The 14,422-nt window shown below is 40.7% G+C and overlaps 1 protein-coding gene across 4 annotated transcripts in view; it reads left to right on the top strand.

Annotated features, from left to right (window-relative positions):
• The window catches only part of LOC105559348 (transcriptional regulator ERG homolog), a 93,865-nt gene extending 84,084 nt beyond the window's left edge, over positions 1-9,781 (top strand). For all 4 annotated transcript variants that reach the window (XM_012007564.1, XM_012007563.1, XM_012007565.1 and 1 more), the window contains 3 exons: positions 4,121-4,180; positions 6,720-6,957; positions 8,300-9,781. In XM_012007564.1, the coding sequence (XP_011862954.1) occupies positions 4,121-4,180; positions 6,720-6,957; positions 8,300-8,636 (635 nt within the window). In that variant the 3' untranslated portion in view covers positions 8,637-9,781. The remainder of the gene's footprint in view (positions 1-4,120; positions 4,181-6,719; positions 6,958-8,299) is intronic.
• Positions 9,782-14,422: the final 4,641 nt, after the last annotated feature.

The raw sequence follows: 14,422 nt of genomic DNA, 5'->3' as shown, positions 1-14,422 counted from the left end.
TGGCTTCCTTCATCGATATATTTACCAAATTATCTTTAAAAGTGTCAAAATAGTACCAAAATTTCGACTCGAGTATGTAAATACATAATAAAATTACGGACAAAACTCAAGTTAATTGTTAATTATAGTTTGTTGTTAAATAAAGAATCAGAATTTAATATCAAGGGTGCTCCATGTGATTGTGACTTAAACTAAAATGTTCTTTTGTCAATTATAATAATAAAAATGGCATTAGATGCTCTATTTTCATCGAGACAAACATTAACGAAGCTTTGAAGTAATACCATGAGACAATTAATAAGATTAAAAACAGGCCAATAAATAAGAACAAAAACGAGCAATTTGAAAGATGGAATAATAATACCTACATATATTGAAAAATCAAGGGTGAACGTTTCGACATCACAGTGTCATCATCGGCGCAAATTCATATAAAATTTCGAGGAGCGTGTAAATTTGATGTGATTGGATACAAAATAATTGCTGATAAAATTCCGCAGTTAATGAACATAGAAGTAAAAGATTCTGTACAATTAATGAAAATGAAAAACCGTATGTAATTTTGTTAAAACTCTGTGAACGTGTTCCTGCTTCTCAAACCTCCGAGTGAGTCCTGAACGAAACCGTTGCCTTCAATTGTGAATACGAAGCAAGTCAGACGGTGCCCATCCGTGTTTTATGACATGGATGAGAGAGTCAATTACGTGTCAATACCATGAAATGTTCGAATCCTTATTCCACCCTCGTGAGATGTAGTTTTAAAATATCCGTGCGATTTGGACGCGACTCCGATAGTTCTGGTTAGCGACATCTCAAAATTAGCGTGGCGGAACGATACGACAGGAATGACCGAACAAACGAGAGAGGATTTCGTCTCGACCGCGTCGGTGTGTTTGCTGGAACGCGCCCAAAGTTTCTCCAAAGTCGCGCCGGGGTTCCCCTCTTCTTTTCAGCGTCGCGACACTGAGTGTGGCATTGTACGCGTCCGAGGCTACCAAAGAGTGCAGCAGCACGGAATGACGACGAGTTCTTTGATCCTCCCTCGAAGAGGCTGTATGTCGCCTAACGGGATTACCCCGCCCTGCGTAATTGCTCGTGAATGCGCAGATATACTCGCGACAATGGGCGCGCGTTCGCCGATTCGAGGTGACGCGAAACGAACGGCGATACAATACGCCAGATCGATTTGTAAAAACAATGCTCAACAAACATTTTCGCTTAGATTACTCCCCCGCTGATTCTCGATGACGCATTTGTTACGAAGAGGCGACTGTTTAAAGAAGCAAAGTATACTAATGTAGAAAATTGCATGACGACCCACGGCTGGCAAATTCTAATTAAGGAAATTCATTGCAAAAAATAATACCTCGGCCAGGGTTTGAACCTGGACCTACCTACACTCTAGGCGGACGTCTCACCAATTCGACCACCGAGGCACGTGGTAATATTTATCGCAATAAACAGTACTACTGATGACATCCTCGCGGTTATTTTTCTGCCAGAACTGCGCGCCGATTCGGATTGTCGGCTGTACACAGAACTAACGAAATGCGATTTTAAGGGGACGCTGGAGTGATTCTGCACTTTCGCACCTTTTGCACTTAAAACTGTCTGTTTCGTGTAAAGATTTGCGTAATATACAAATATTATAAAATGGCACGTGTACAGTTGATCGAAAGCAGCTCGCTATTCCGGCTAAATTAAAGAACAATATGACATCACTGAAACTAAGTTTGTAAGTCTAATAAAAAATAATAGTGAGCAACACACATACTACATGTACTGTATGTATGTGTGGCTCACTATCGTTTCTTATTAGACTTACAAACTTAGTTTCAGTGATGCCATTATTTCATTTGGCCGGAATAGCGAGCTGCTTTCGATCTGTACACGTAAGCCATTTAATTTGTATATTACACAAATGTTTCCGCGAACTGACAGTTTTTAGGTTAGAAAGGTGCAAAAGTACAGAATCACTCCAGCATCTCCTTAAGTATCCCCGTTCCCTGGACACCTTTATTCGGTCAAACAAACAAAGTATGTACGTTTGTTAGTGTTTATAAGTTTAATTGCAAATTCCAGTTTGCGTTAGTGCCTTATGACTGGAATAACGATTTACTGTCTATATTACTGTCTACATTTCTAAAATATTGTCTAGAATAGCTTGTTCTTTATTCGCAAACTGAATATGAAAAGATCCGCAATTGAAATTCTTTTAGTAAAAATATCGTAAGGAGACGAATATTTGTTGTAAGCTTGCCATATCTATCGTTAAATATGGAAACAGAAAATAATTCTCGAATAAACACAGAGGTAGAGGCCAAGAGTAAAATTTATTGAACAAGAAACAGAATCTGTTTACACTTACAATTAGTATTTCAAAAATCGTTTTGAAAGCTTGAAGTACCTCGAAGAGTTTTTTTTCAACTTTTCATCAAGTTTTGATATCTCAATATTTTCATCGAGAAAAATCGACCTCAAATTGATTAAAAAATCGTAAATAAGGATCAAATACGAGAAACTTCGTACTAATAAGAATAGTCGTGTTACAATACTCGAGTACGATAACCGGCTAACGGGTGTAGGTGATTCGACAGCATTCATCTGTGCGCCTATAATCTGTGATGTGAATTCTATGAAGCTATTGTCGATGACACCCGCTGTACATGGGACGCTGGCGATGGGATCGCGGTATCGGAGTTTGCGTTAGCGGGGCGAGCGCGCGCGACGGCTCGAAGCCCCCGCGGCTACACTGATTGCGGCGGACCCTACGACCCGTGCAGACCCGGGTACGCCGTCCCCGGCCGGCCGAAACCCTCGTCCAAGGACGGTACCCGCTTCCCAATCAGAGGCGAAATCAGATTGTTTAACACAGCGGACACCGACTGCTATTTAAAGGCAGCATCTGCCCCATGGGGCTCGCTACATTCCGACGTGACGATGCTCTATCGAGGAAATGGTTGTCGAAAATGTTGTCGTCATGGGGGAAACACCGTTCGCATTGATCTTCGCAAATCGGCACACGTTGACGAGAATATAAACGCGAACGAATATTTCGTACAATTCTCCGCACTTAGTTCGCGATGTCTATTCGAGGAAACAGCTAAAATATGTACTTTTAAACACCGCAACACTTGAATTCGCTCACCAAGGTTCTTCGGGTACAAACGAGTGTTTGGCTACAAAATGTGAGCATTAACGTCACGCTATTGCTAATATAATTTCAGAGACTACTTACTAACTCTTTGTCACATGGATGAAAAATGCAACACGTATAATAAAGTATACTGCATTTGCAAAAAGATTCACAACAACTAATAAAACATTTTCAAAAGATCGCGTAAATTTCATGCCTACAGCTTTTATTATTGAGGATTATTGAGCCGTAAGTGCAGAAGTAAACCGTTGAAAGTGCATAAATAAAATGCGCGTTGACGGTCCTCGAGCCAATTTGGAAACAATCGCGATTTTCGAGTGACGCAGAGCCAACCGACTGACCTTCGCAGGCTGTCGTCCGCGGGCGTGTAACGAGCCGAAATTAAGGGGCATTGTGCCCTTAAACAGATTGCACACGTCCGTGCGTGAACGTGACCTCCAGGCTATCGGGCGAAAAACGCTCGCGCGCGAAGAGAGAATTCGTGCGATAAGACGGAGAAGAGGAGGCCTACGCCACGACGGGGACGACAACGGCGACGAGAACGAACGGGGAGAGAAACGTACACGTAGCACACTCAGAGCACCCGTGTGTTTGCCTACACGGAAATCCTCTCTAACGGATTCTAACGCTCGACCGAGTGTGCGCTTTTTCATCTTCGGACCGACGACTTTCCCCGCGTGCCGTCTCGCTCTGCGATCGAAGTATCCTCGAGCCACCGCGAATGACATCGAGGTTACACGAAAGTGTTCGGAAATTATCTGGCGTCTCCTTCGACAGATAATTATGCGTCCGTGAACGAATGAAAACTACGGCTCAGGCCGAGATTCAAATGAATCGCGCCGTCTTTAGAAAAGTATCTTTAGAACAAAAAGATCACTCGTTGACAGATTGTAAATTAAATATATTTCTTCCTGTAAACTTTTGATGGGAAGTAATGCATGGATGCAAAATATTATGTTTCAGGCTATGGAAGCAGCTTATCAAAGACAGCACTGGACACGCACAGCCATCTCAGGCAGCCTGGTATGTAGTAGGTAGATATTTTTGAGAAGTTAAAGCATTCTCTCACACTTAACCCAATTTAAATGAATTTTCGTTAGAGGTATTTTTCCAGCTGACCGATTTAATTATTAATTAATAACCAATTAAAATGTCTATTTTCGGGAGTTATCTGTTGATAAAAAATTATTAATCTAAAAATATCGATCTCTGAGATAAAGTTCGACACAAGTGTTTCCAAGATATGAAACTTTTAAGGGGATCCTTCAGACATCTTTTTTACCGACACAGTCAAATATAGTTTTTGCGCTTGTAATTCTTTTATTGTAACATACACAAAAATGTTCAATAATTGGAGCACTATTGCAACAGCATATTCCTGAGATCAAATCAAGTCAAAAAGTCCTGTACTGCTTTTTCCTCCGACAAACAGTTTTCGAGATATCATAAGCTAAATATTGAAAAAGTTACGAATTTTCTCTTGAATATCTCAAAAAGTATTAGGCAAATGAAAAATGTTTCGGACATAAGTTGTTCATATTTATCAGTAGAAGAAGATGGTATAATAAACAATAGGAGGTTCCATTAACAAAATTGAAGGTGACCTTCACGTAACCTTCAAGCAACTATTCAAGGTTAAATTAATGACACTATCTTATGTCCCTCTCGAAACCCAACAACTTTTGTCTGAGTCATTTTCCGTTATCAACCCTACCTGAGGAGATATTACCGTGTACGGATTAAAATGGTCCGCCCTGTATATGTATAATCCGTAAATACAAATTATAGACAATAAAGGTATATAGATACTTTTTGTATTTACAGATTTAATGTTCTGCATATGTTTTCTATACTACGATAAATTATGCATAGAGTTCTCTAGTTCTGAATTACAAATTAAACCGATGATTCAAAATGGCGCAAATCTAGGACTGGGAATACAAGGTCCCTTTTCACCTGAAAAGGGGACTTTGGTATCTACGCGATAATCAAACAAGGTCACTGTTACTTCGCGCGTCATCGATTCCACGGAGTTTCGAGTCGCGATGAGAAAAGAGATTCGAATCCATGGGCGTAGTCGTATCCCCGTATTTCTCCCGTCAGTTCCCTCGTTCCCGGCAGATAAATGGGTGTACCGCGCCCCTTCCCATTATTAACTTGTAAGTGAATTACCGTTCGATCGAAAGGCGATCACTCCGGCACGCATTCAGCGAATTCATCGAGCGAAACGACCTTTGAGGTCCGGCAATTCCGAATCCGTCCCCATCATCCGCGTCTGTCCCCCTTTCATAATCGCTCGACTTGTATTTTTATGGGGCTCGTCTTGGAGTTCTCGCGTTCGAGTTCCTCTTTGCTCTTTCAGAGAGACTGTCATGATCATTAAATCGGGGCGTTTAACTTACTCGTTAGAAAGTCCATGACGTTTTTTCTCCGCGACAAATTGCGAGGTACCCTTACGTGAGTTAATTAGGCCCATTGTTAAATTGTACAATCTCAATCATCAAGTCTTGATTTACAATTACTGTCTATAAATTGGTAAATTATCTTCATTTCCTTTTTACGTAAAGTAAAAAATTATGTGCGAATGTACTTTAAGAGAGGAAAGTCCCTTATTATGAGGTAGGCTATCTCTAAATATGAGATAGCAAGTTTTCAACATCCAAATTCAATCCCAAATCTTGTTCCGTAACGATTACACGATCTAACAATGAATCTTTCACTAAATGGATTTCATTTCAAGGACAATAAATACACGACGGAACCAACAGATGACGCCTATTAATTTAGCAGAAATCCCACTATCTTATACAAGGAGCCTATCTCATAATAGGGGACCTTCCTCTATCTACGTATGCAATTTACAAAAAGAGATACTTTTATTATCTCTCAGCAATTTCAGAGAGTCAAAATCTCAACCGTAGCTAATGTTGAGAAAAATTGTTTGTAGCTTTCAAGCTGTTACGTACTTTTGCACGTTGCAATACTACACCCATAAAAATCAATATATCGAGTTGCTCGTCTAAACCTCTGAAAAGCTTAGAAGACTCGCATCGCCTTTCGAGCTACTTCGGCAACAGTTTTTCAAATTGAAATTATTGTGATCCAAATGAATTCTCTATTCTATTGTAGGGTTGCGATTATGTTCTTTTGTATGGGCTGTAGAGCCCTTCATGTCTGAGCGGTCGTGAGCGTCGGTGATGACGCATTGTAAGGTTTTTAAAGGGTGATACGGGAGCTCTTGAAAAACAACCGTGTAATGGATAGGCATATCCTACGTGAAACTGCGAAAAATTTCATCATTCGCGCTTCATTCGCAGGGCGAAAACGGAGCTACGGATCACGCAAACATTTTGCTGAACGTGTTCTTACGGATTTAATTGACAAACTAGCGATATAGAGTATCCTGAGAGGGGAGAGGGGGAGCAATTTCAACAATGTCCATGCTGATGATAAATTTGACCGTGGTTGAGAGTGAAATTACCTTCTATACGAGTATATGTTGAGCGACATAACGAAATTAAATGCGAAACTTGTGAAGCACCGACTTTGTTGTGCCCCGCAGATCCCTACCAAATGTTCGGGGCGACGAGTAGTCGGCTCGCGAGCTCTGGTTCCGGACAGATACAGCTCTGGCAGTTTCTACTCGAGCTCCTGTCGGACTCGAGTAACGCCGCGTGCATCACGTGGGAAGGAACCAACGGTGAATTCAAGTTGACCGACCCCGACGAGGTGGCGAGACGATGGGGCGAGAGGAAATCCAAGCCTAATATGAATTACGACAAATTGTCGAGGGCTCTGAGGTGAGTTTCGGGGTAGCCGCGAGCTCTGCCGCCGCGCCACGCCGACTCGCCGCGTCCGCGTTTCGCGACGGACGGCCGCAGCGGCGCGTTTTTCGAGAGTGTCAAATGGAAAAGCCATTAACGGGCCATCATTTATGTTTTGACGAAGTTTCGGGGTGAAAGTAAATTCGTTCGACGCATGAACGTTCGGATGTTCCACGCTGGTTCGCGCGCACGTGTGCATGTGTCGGTGTCTCCGGGACTCGGGGAGGCGGTGGACGAGGGAGAAATTTCAATCACCGACAGTCAGACCGACGGTAGACGCGGCTATTATTTTTCCATCAGATCCACTGATTATATTACGCGATTGCTCTTTTTGACATCCCTCTAGTCATCGTGTAAGAACTCCCGGGCAAGCGTTCATTTTCAATGTCGGCGTTGAAGACGTTGAGCTTGGGACTCGATATCTTTTCATCACGAAATATTTAACAAACGATGTCGTACACAATTCAATTAAAAAAAAAATAGATATGCAGGGTGTACTAAAACCACCGGATATCTTTTTAATCGTAAATTCTTTAGAAAATTTCAAGACGAAAATTCTAATATAAAAATGTTGAGGCTGTAATAGCTTTTAAATAATAAGGGATTATATTTCACAAATGGCAGGCCTGTGATTTCGCGCGCTCAGGTACGCGACATGACAAGTGATAAAAGTGTTTCTGTGAATGTCGCCCCTTTTCGTTTAATTCAAGTAAAAATTTGGAACATTTTGTATCTTCAAAATGTTGCAGCTGTCAAAGTGGTCGTTCAATATCGGGTGACATTCATAGGAACACTTTTATCACTTGTCATGTCGCCGTGCCTGAGCGCGCAAAATCTCAGGTCTCTCATTTGTGAAATATAATCGCTTGTTATTTAAAAACTATTATAGCCTCGACATTTTTGTATTAGAATTTTCATCTTGAAAGTTTCTAAAGAATTTATGATGGAAAGAATATCCGGTGGTTTTAGTACACCCTGTATATACAATATAACGCGTACGCGATATTTATACGCGATTTCGAGAACAGCGATCAAATAACAAACTGTCTTTCGAATCACTTATAATTTGTACATGGTTTATTATCGTATTTGTTCGTATGAAATAATATTAAAATACAAATCAAGACCTTGAGGATGTCAAATAAGATGACAAGACGAAAAAGGGCTAGGGTGTTCTGGATGTCAAATAGTTTTTGAGACAAATTTTCTGAAAGAAAAATCCACACGATTATTAGCCTTCGAACCCCTGAAAACGTAGATCCGCCCACCGTTCAGAGCCCGACGTAAAGTCTGAATAGCGCGCCCGGTTTGTTTGCAGGTACTACTATGACAAGAACATCATGACGAAGGTGCACGGCAAGAGGTACGCGTACAAGTTCGATTTCCAGGGGCTGGCAGCCGCAACGCAGCCGGCGGCGGCCGATCCGGCGGCATACAAATACCAGAGCGAGCTGTTCATGTCCGGTTACGGCCACGCCAAGCTGAACCTAATGCCACCGCCGGCGGCGTCGGTCTCGGTTTCCGTTCCCGGCGGCCTCTTCCAATCGGCATCGAGCTACTGGTCGACGAGCCCGGGCGCCAACTTGTACGCCGGCCATCACACGGCCTCCGGACACGTGCCACCTCATCTCGGCACCTATCCACATTATGCATGACCCGCCGCCGAGCACTGGGGTGCCCTGGGCACACCGCGTTAAAACGTTTCTACTGAAAAAAAAAGAAAAAGTACGGAGCCGCATCCGCCACCGTCGCCGTCACCACCGCCGTCGGCGGCGCATGAAATCGTAAATTGCGCACCACTCGGCCCCTTATCCCGCCCCCGCAGGCTCGGCTGCACATTGTTTCAGGTATTTGCACGAATCTGTCCGTACCGCGTAACATACTTGCTTGCAACATTATCCCTCTGTGACGGATTTCAAAGCAACTGTCGCATCGTCTAACGACCTAAAATGAATGCGAGTAGCGCAGAAGCTGGTCCGACGATTAGGTTATGTTGCCTTCTTTCCCCTCTGTACTTGGAAAAGCATGATTAAATATGCAAGCAATGTTGTGTCTGCTACACTTTCAACGTATAATAATCTCGTCTCGACAGTGTTCGATAACGCTCAGTAATTTGCTTGGTTTGGTAGGTTCTCTCTTAACCGCGCCGAAAATACCCAGTGAAAACAGCCGAATCAAAGTGACGTCAAAATGCTATCAAATTGATGAAAGATATGAGTAGTCAAAATAATGGCCAAATGATGATAATTTGACTGCAAAATGTTCCATGCCTTGATTTAGACTGTCATTTTGATGTTTGATGTCAAAAGTAAACAATTACTCTCTACGGGAATAAATGCAAAACTAAAACAAAATGATATTGAATAGGAATATACAGGGTGTTACGTAATATTCGCCTCACCTCTTATTTGCGGATAGAGTGGACTAGACTAAGTCGAAAAGTCCTCCACCATTCTGCAAGTTTCGAAATAGTTAACGAGTTGTTAATTATTAAAAATCACTGTCTTAGCCCGGCCTACCGCCCAATTCAAGCGCGCGACGAGATGCGGCCGTCCCGCGATTGGCGTTGCTAGGCGCGCGGAGGTTTTTTATGACACAACCTCTGTGAAGTTAGTTCCTCATTATTTAAAATTTTATTTTTTTAAGAGTTCTGTATAGATTTACAATAGTTTCAGAGTTCTTGACAGGTTTAAGAAATAGTTCTGGCCATTTAAGGCATAAAAATAAACTTCGAAAATCTGACACACGGTAACGGCTACGTATAATAAACAACTCCTCGCGCGCCTAGCAACGCCGATCGTGGGACGGCCGCATCTCGCCGCGCGTTTAAATTGGACGTTAGGCCGGGCTAAGACAGCGATTTTTAATAATTAATAACTCGTTAACTTTTGCAAAATTGCAAAATAGTAGAGGACTTTTCAACTCACAATCAGTCTAGTTTGTTCTATCCGTAATAAGAGGTGAAGCGGGTATTACATAACATCCTGTATATATGTACATATATATAAAGTCGTTATATATATAAAGTCCTTATGTTAGATGACTCATTCTATACATATATATGTATGTACAGGATGAGTCATCTAACATAACGACTTTATATAAATCGTAAAATATTCTATGAAAGAATTGTTCGAACGCAAGATAAAGGATGTATATGCAACAAGTGAAAGAAGTATCGAAGAAACTTATATGTTAAAATATAAAAATAATTTGTATAGCAAAATAAATGCGATTATGAAAACTGCAAACGTTTAAAATATGCAGAAATTGCAATACATGCTACCAAACAACGTTTTATTTCGGAGATTTCTTTCGAGTAAGACAATAAATATTGTTTCGTCATAATGTAGTCATTTTGACGTAAACGTAAACATAATATGTTTGAGCGTCTCTTATATAACACTACAATTATCATCTAGACATCTATTTTCACCTTTCCATATGATCTTTTATCGTGTACAGCGTCAATACAGATAGTGTCAATTTTTTATCATGTTGAAATAATTCCTTGATACAATGACGACAAATAACGATTTTGATGTTCATATTAACATCATTTTGACTACACTGTTTTCACTGGGTATCAAGTGATACCTTTAAAAGTAGCAACCCAATCTCGAGTCTCTTATAAATTAAAAAATGAAGAAGTTATGAAATCGTGGAAAGAGGAAAGAAACAATAGCGCGTACTGTCTGAAAGTGATACAAACATTTATTGAGTTGAAAGAACTTTCAACTGATATCTCTACACATTTCAATAGAAGAGCACCAAGAGTGCTTCTAAATGTGGAAGTACGCGATGTTTATAACGTATGGGCGAAACCTACTTTGAGCGAGATACCATTAATTTAAATGAGTGAGTTGCATTTTCGAATTTAAATTTTCGTCGACGAACCTTAAATGCCAGACCATGTATGCATACGTTTCCTACGACATGCATCTGGTAATTATAAAAATTTAATTACACGAGTCATTCGTAGATATATTTCTATCGAATTTCTACTGAATTTAAAGGAAGTAAGGACATTTAGAGGAAAGTCCTCTACTATGAGACAGGCTTCTGATGTGAGACAGCGCGGTTTCTACTAAATTAATAGACATCGTCTGTTGGTCCCACCATGAATTTATTGCCCTTGGAGTGAGATCTTGTTTAGTGGGAAATCGCCGCGAAAAAAGTTTGATTGTATATTGAAAACCTGCTATCTCGTATTAGAAGTCTATCTCATATTAAAGGACTTTCCTCTATATTTACTGATCAACACTGACGAGCAGTTACGTACAACTGTCGGGTCGCAAGTAGTCACATAGCTTTATAATCAAACGTAAGCAGTAACGGACGACAATCATGTGAGTAGTAACGAACACAGATATCTGTTCAGCGACGCATAATTTATAAAAAAAACGTCTATTCTTTTTATCAGAAAAACTTTGCTTTATAAGAAAAACTTTAAGGAACTTTATAATTATTTAAGTTATAGAAAAGATGAAAAAATTTATTAGAGCAAAAGAGTTTCCTGAGTGCTCAAGTAGCAGCCTTTTCAATTTTAATATAATGCCGCGCGGTTTCTTTGCATTTGTTATCAAGTAATTAAAATAACGGGAATGAGATACGCGTATATTTGTTTCTGTACGCGAGAAACGTGGATACAACTAATTGTAAGACGCGTTTGGACAGATTAAACATCGAAATCGTGCGGTACGGTTGTCGGAACAAAGTGTGCAATACCTAGATAAACCCGAATGAGACACCGTCGCAGCTTTTTCGGCGCAATACCTAAACAACGCGTCGCAATCAGTGATCATTTTTGTGCCGCTTGTGTACAGAAGCCCTAATGTAATGATTACACCGCGGACTCTTCGTGGCCGACGGGATGCGCCGAGAAAAGAAAAAAAAGATTATTGTAAGAACGTTGTACATACAGTATAATGCATTACGTTAGTACATGGTGTGCGTGAGAAAATTCGCATAAATCTGTTTACCGTTATCGTGTTGCTGTAAGAAACAAGAAATAGACGCGCTTCCTTGGAAGAATCGATTATTAATTTGAAGGCTTGCGTTTAGGATATAACGGCCCCAATGAATCTTTGCCAAATATCGTTTCTATACCAAAGAAAATTAGCTTCTTTATCGTCTATTCTTTATAGTTTGCAGGTAGTATATTAAATGACAAAACGTGTAATTAAAAACCTGTTATACGTATTATATAAAGTTATACGTTGCTTCTCCAATATTCATTCTTTCCATTCTTCGACGTTTATCTTATCTAGTCACGCATTTGATTTTCTTTTTACCGAAGAGCGTATCGATATCATTTGCGATAATATTAACCTAAGAACAAAGTACGTAGTCGCATGACGGTAAATTGAATGTGCGAAATCGTTTGGTTCAAGGGAAACGTGAACTCGTACGCGAAATCAGGACCCGAAACAGAGCTCCGCGAACATCGTCGGCGTTCATGATTGGATTAAATCGGGCATGTGTACATTAAAAGAAAAACACAAACGCCTGTCACCGTGTCGCTCGACATTGACGACAACATAATTTCAAGCGAGGCTCTCTCGTGGCCTGTTTGTCCGTAGAATGTACTCATGTTCGATTCAGACCAAAGCTAATATGTGTATCATAAACTCTTTTAACTTATTTGTTACGTGAAGAAATGGGTAGAGACGCTACATACAGGGACAAATCGAGCGATGGGCGTGCAAGAGACGATCGTCAAGCGCGTAATATTTGTACACAGCTGTTCATCAGAATATGGGTTTGCCTGAGCGCGAACCGCTCGTTCCTTTTGACGTAATTTTACAACGAAACCGCGTTAATCATATGTTCTCATCATCCGTCATCGAGAGAGGTAGACGATAATTAAAAGTACAACGTTTAAGTCATATCAATTGACGGCACACACAATCAGAATCGAACTATCCTTTCACCCCAGCCTTTTTAGACTCGCGTGAAATATGTGGCCGCTCTACCCATATCGAGACGAAGGATGGATTGCCGAGACTCAACTCGATCCCGATCAGATGATGCATACAGATTCGTACTTCGGAGCTAGGACCATCGTATTGAATCGCATAAATAACAATTGTTTTTCATCTATTCCTAGAAGAGTAGTTACGTAGAATATAAAAGGATATAATGTCGGGGTATTATTAAACGAACATCGAATTTGCTTTGCATCGTCTAGCATTAACATTACGCTAGATCGAAAAAGTTGCGTATATTGTGATAATACAAATTTCAAGGAAGGTAAAAGCTATTATTTGATTTGATATTTGACCTGATTACAAATTGTTGATAAAATAACTGAATCTTAAGCTGATTCTTGAATTATACATACAATATATTATTGTAAGTATCAAGAACGAAGCGTAGGTTTGCGATAATCTTTGTGGAGTCGTAATTAAATAAAATCAAAAGAAGTAGTGTTTATAATATTTTTACGGGTATATATACGTATATAATGACATATAGGACTTTCTTTAATGCGTAATTTTGTTCAGAGTGAATATCTGAACGAATAATACAGAGTTTATTATATTTTAAATAGATGTTTAAATTGAAAGACAAATCAAAGAAAAAACAGCAAGACTTGCGGTGTAAATTTAACTTTTTATTAATTTTTTCCAATAATCAAAACACCGATGGTCTCTGGAAAACCGCGAATATCAAAGAGCACAGGCGCTCGACGGACAACCAGATGAAAGCGAGAAGTGATGCGATTCTCCTTCTCAATCGTTGCAACTTCCTCATCGACGCGTGTCGGCAATCCGTCCCCGGCGGAAGAAAGGCGTACCTCGTGTCGGAGAGAAGCGTAACTCCTTAAGACGTATACTGTACCATACTACTCATAAGTGGCCCTAAGCATTCCTAGAGTAATTTTAACGATTAGCACCGGCTCCCGGGACGGCCCGTGGGACCGATCGTGCGATCGGCACCGCGACGGGAAACGGTCATTATGCAGGATTCACACTGGTACCTTTTAGATCCTTTTAGATCCTTTTAGATCCAACAAGGAACCAAAAGTAAAAACCAATCGTATTAAATATTGAACGTCGTACGTCGGATATCGGATCCAGTGTGAATCCTGCATTATCCAGCAGATGGTTTCCGGATCGGTCCAACGAGTCGCGAGCGCGAAGGGCGCTCATGTAGATAGGGTGTTTTCATGTGTAGCTTAGGCGTGTAGAGAATTTAATCTTACGCCCGGTCTACAATGAGTTGTTAGTCGTTAGTCAGAAGTCGGAACTATATGTCGGTCCTTTTTCTTCCACCCAGAAAGGAAAAGGATCAACATATAGTTGCGACTTCTGACTAACGACTAACGACTCATTGTAGACCGGGCCTTAGCGTGAGGATGCGACGAGAGATGTGTTAGCGAGAGAGAGAGAGAGAGAGAGAGAGAGAGAGAGAGAGAGAGAGAGAGAGAGAGAGAGAG

The sequence above is a fragment of the Vollenhovia emeryi genome, unplaced genomic scaffold, assembly GCF_000949405.1.
Source record: "Vollenhovia emeryi isolate VEMERY1.0 unplaced genomic scaffold, V.emery_V1.0 DF939279.1, whole genome shotgun sequence".
NCBI lineage: Eukaryota > Metazoa > Arthropoda > Insecta > Hymenoptera > Formicidae > Vollenhovia > Vollenhovia emeryi.
Note: the sequence above shows the minus strand (reverse complement) of the source record. Positions and strands in the feature narration are given on the sequence as shown.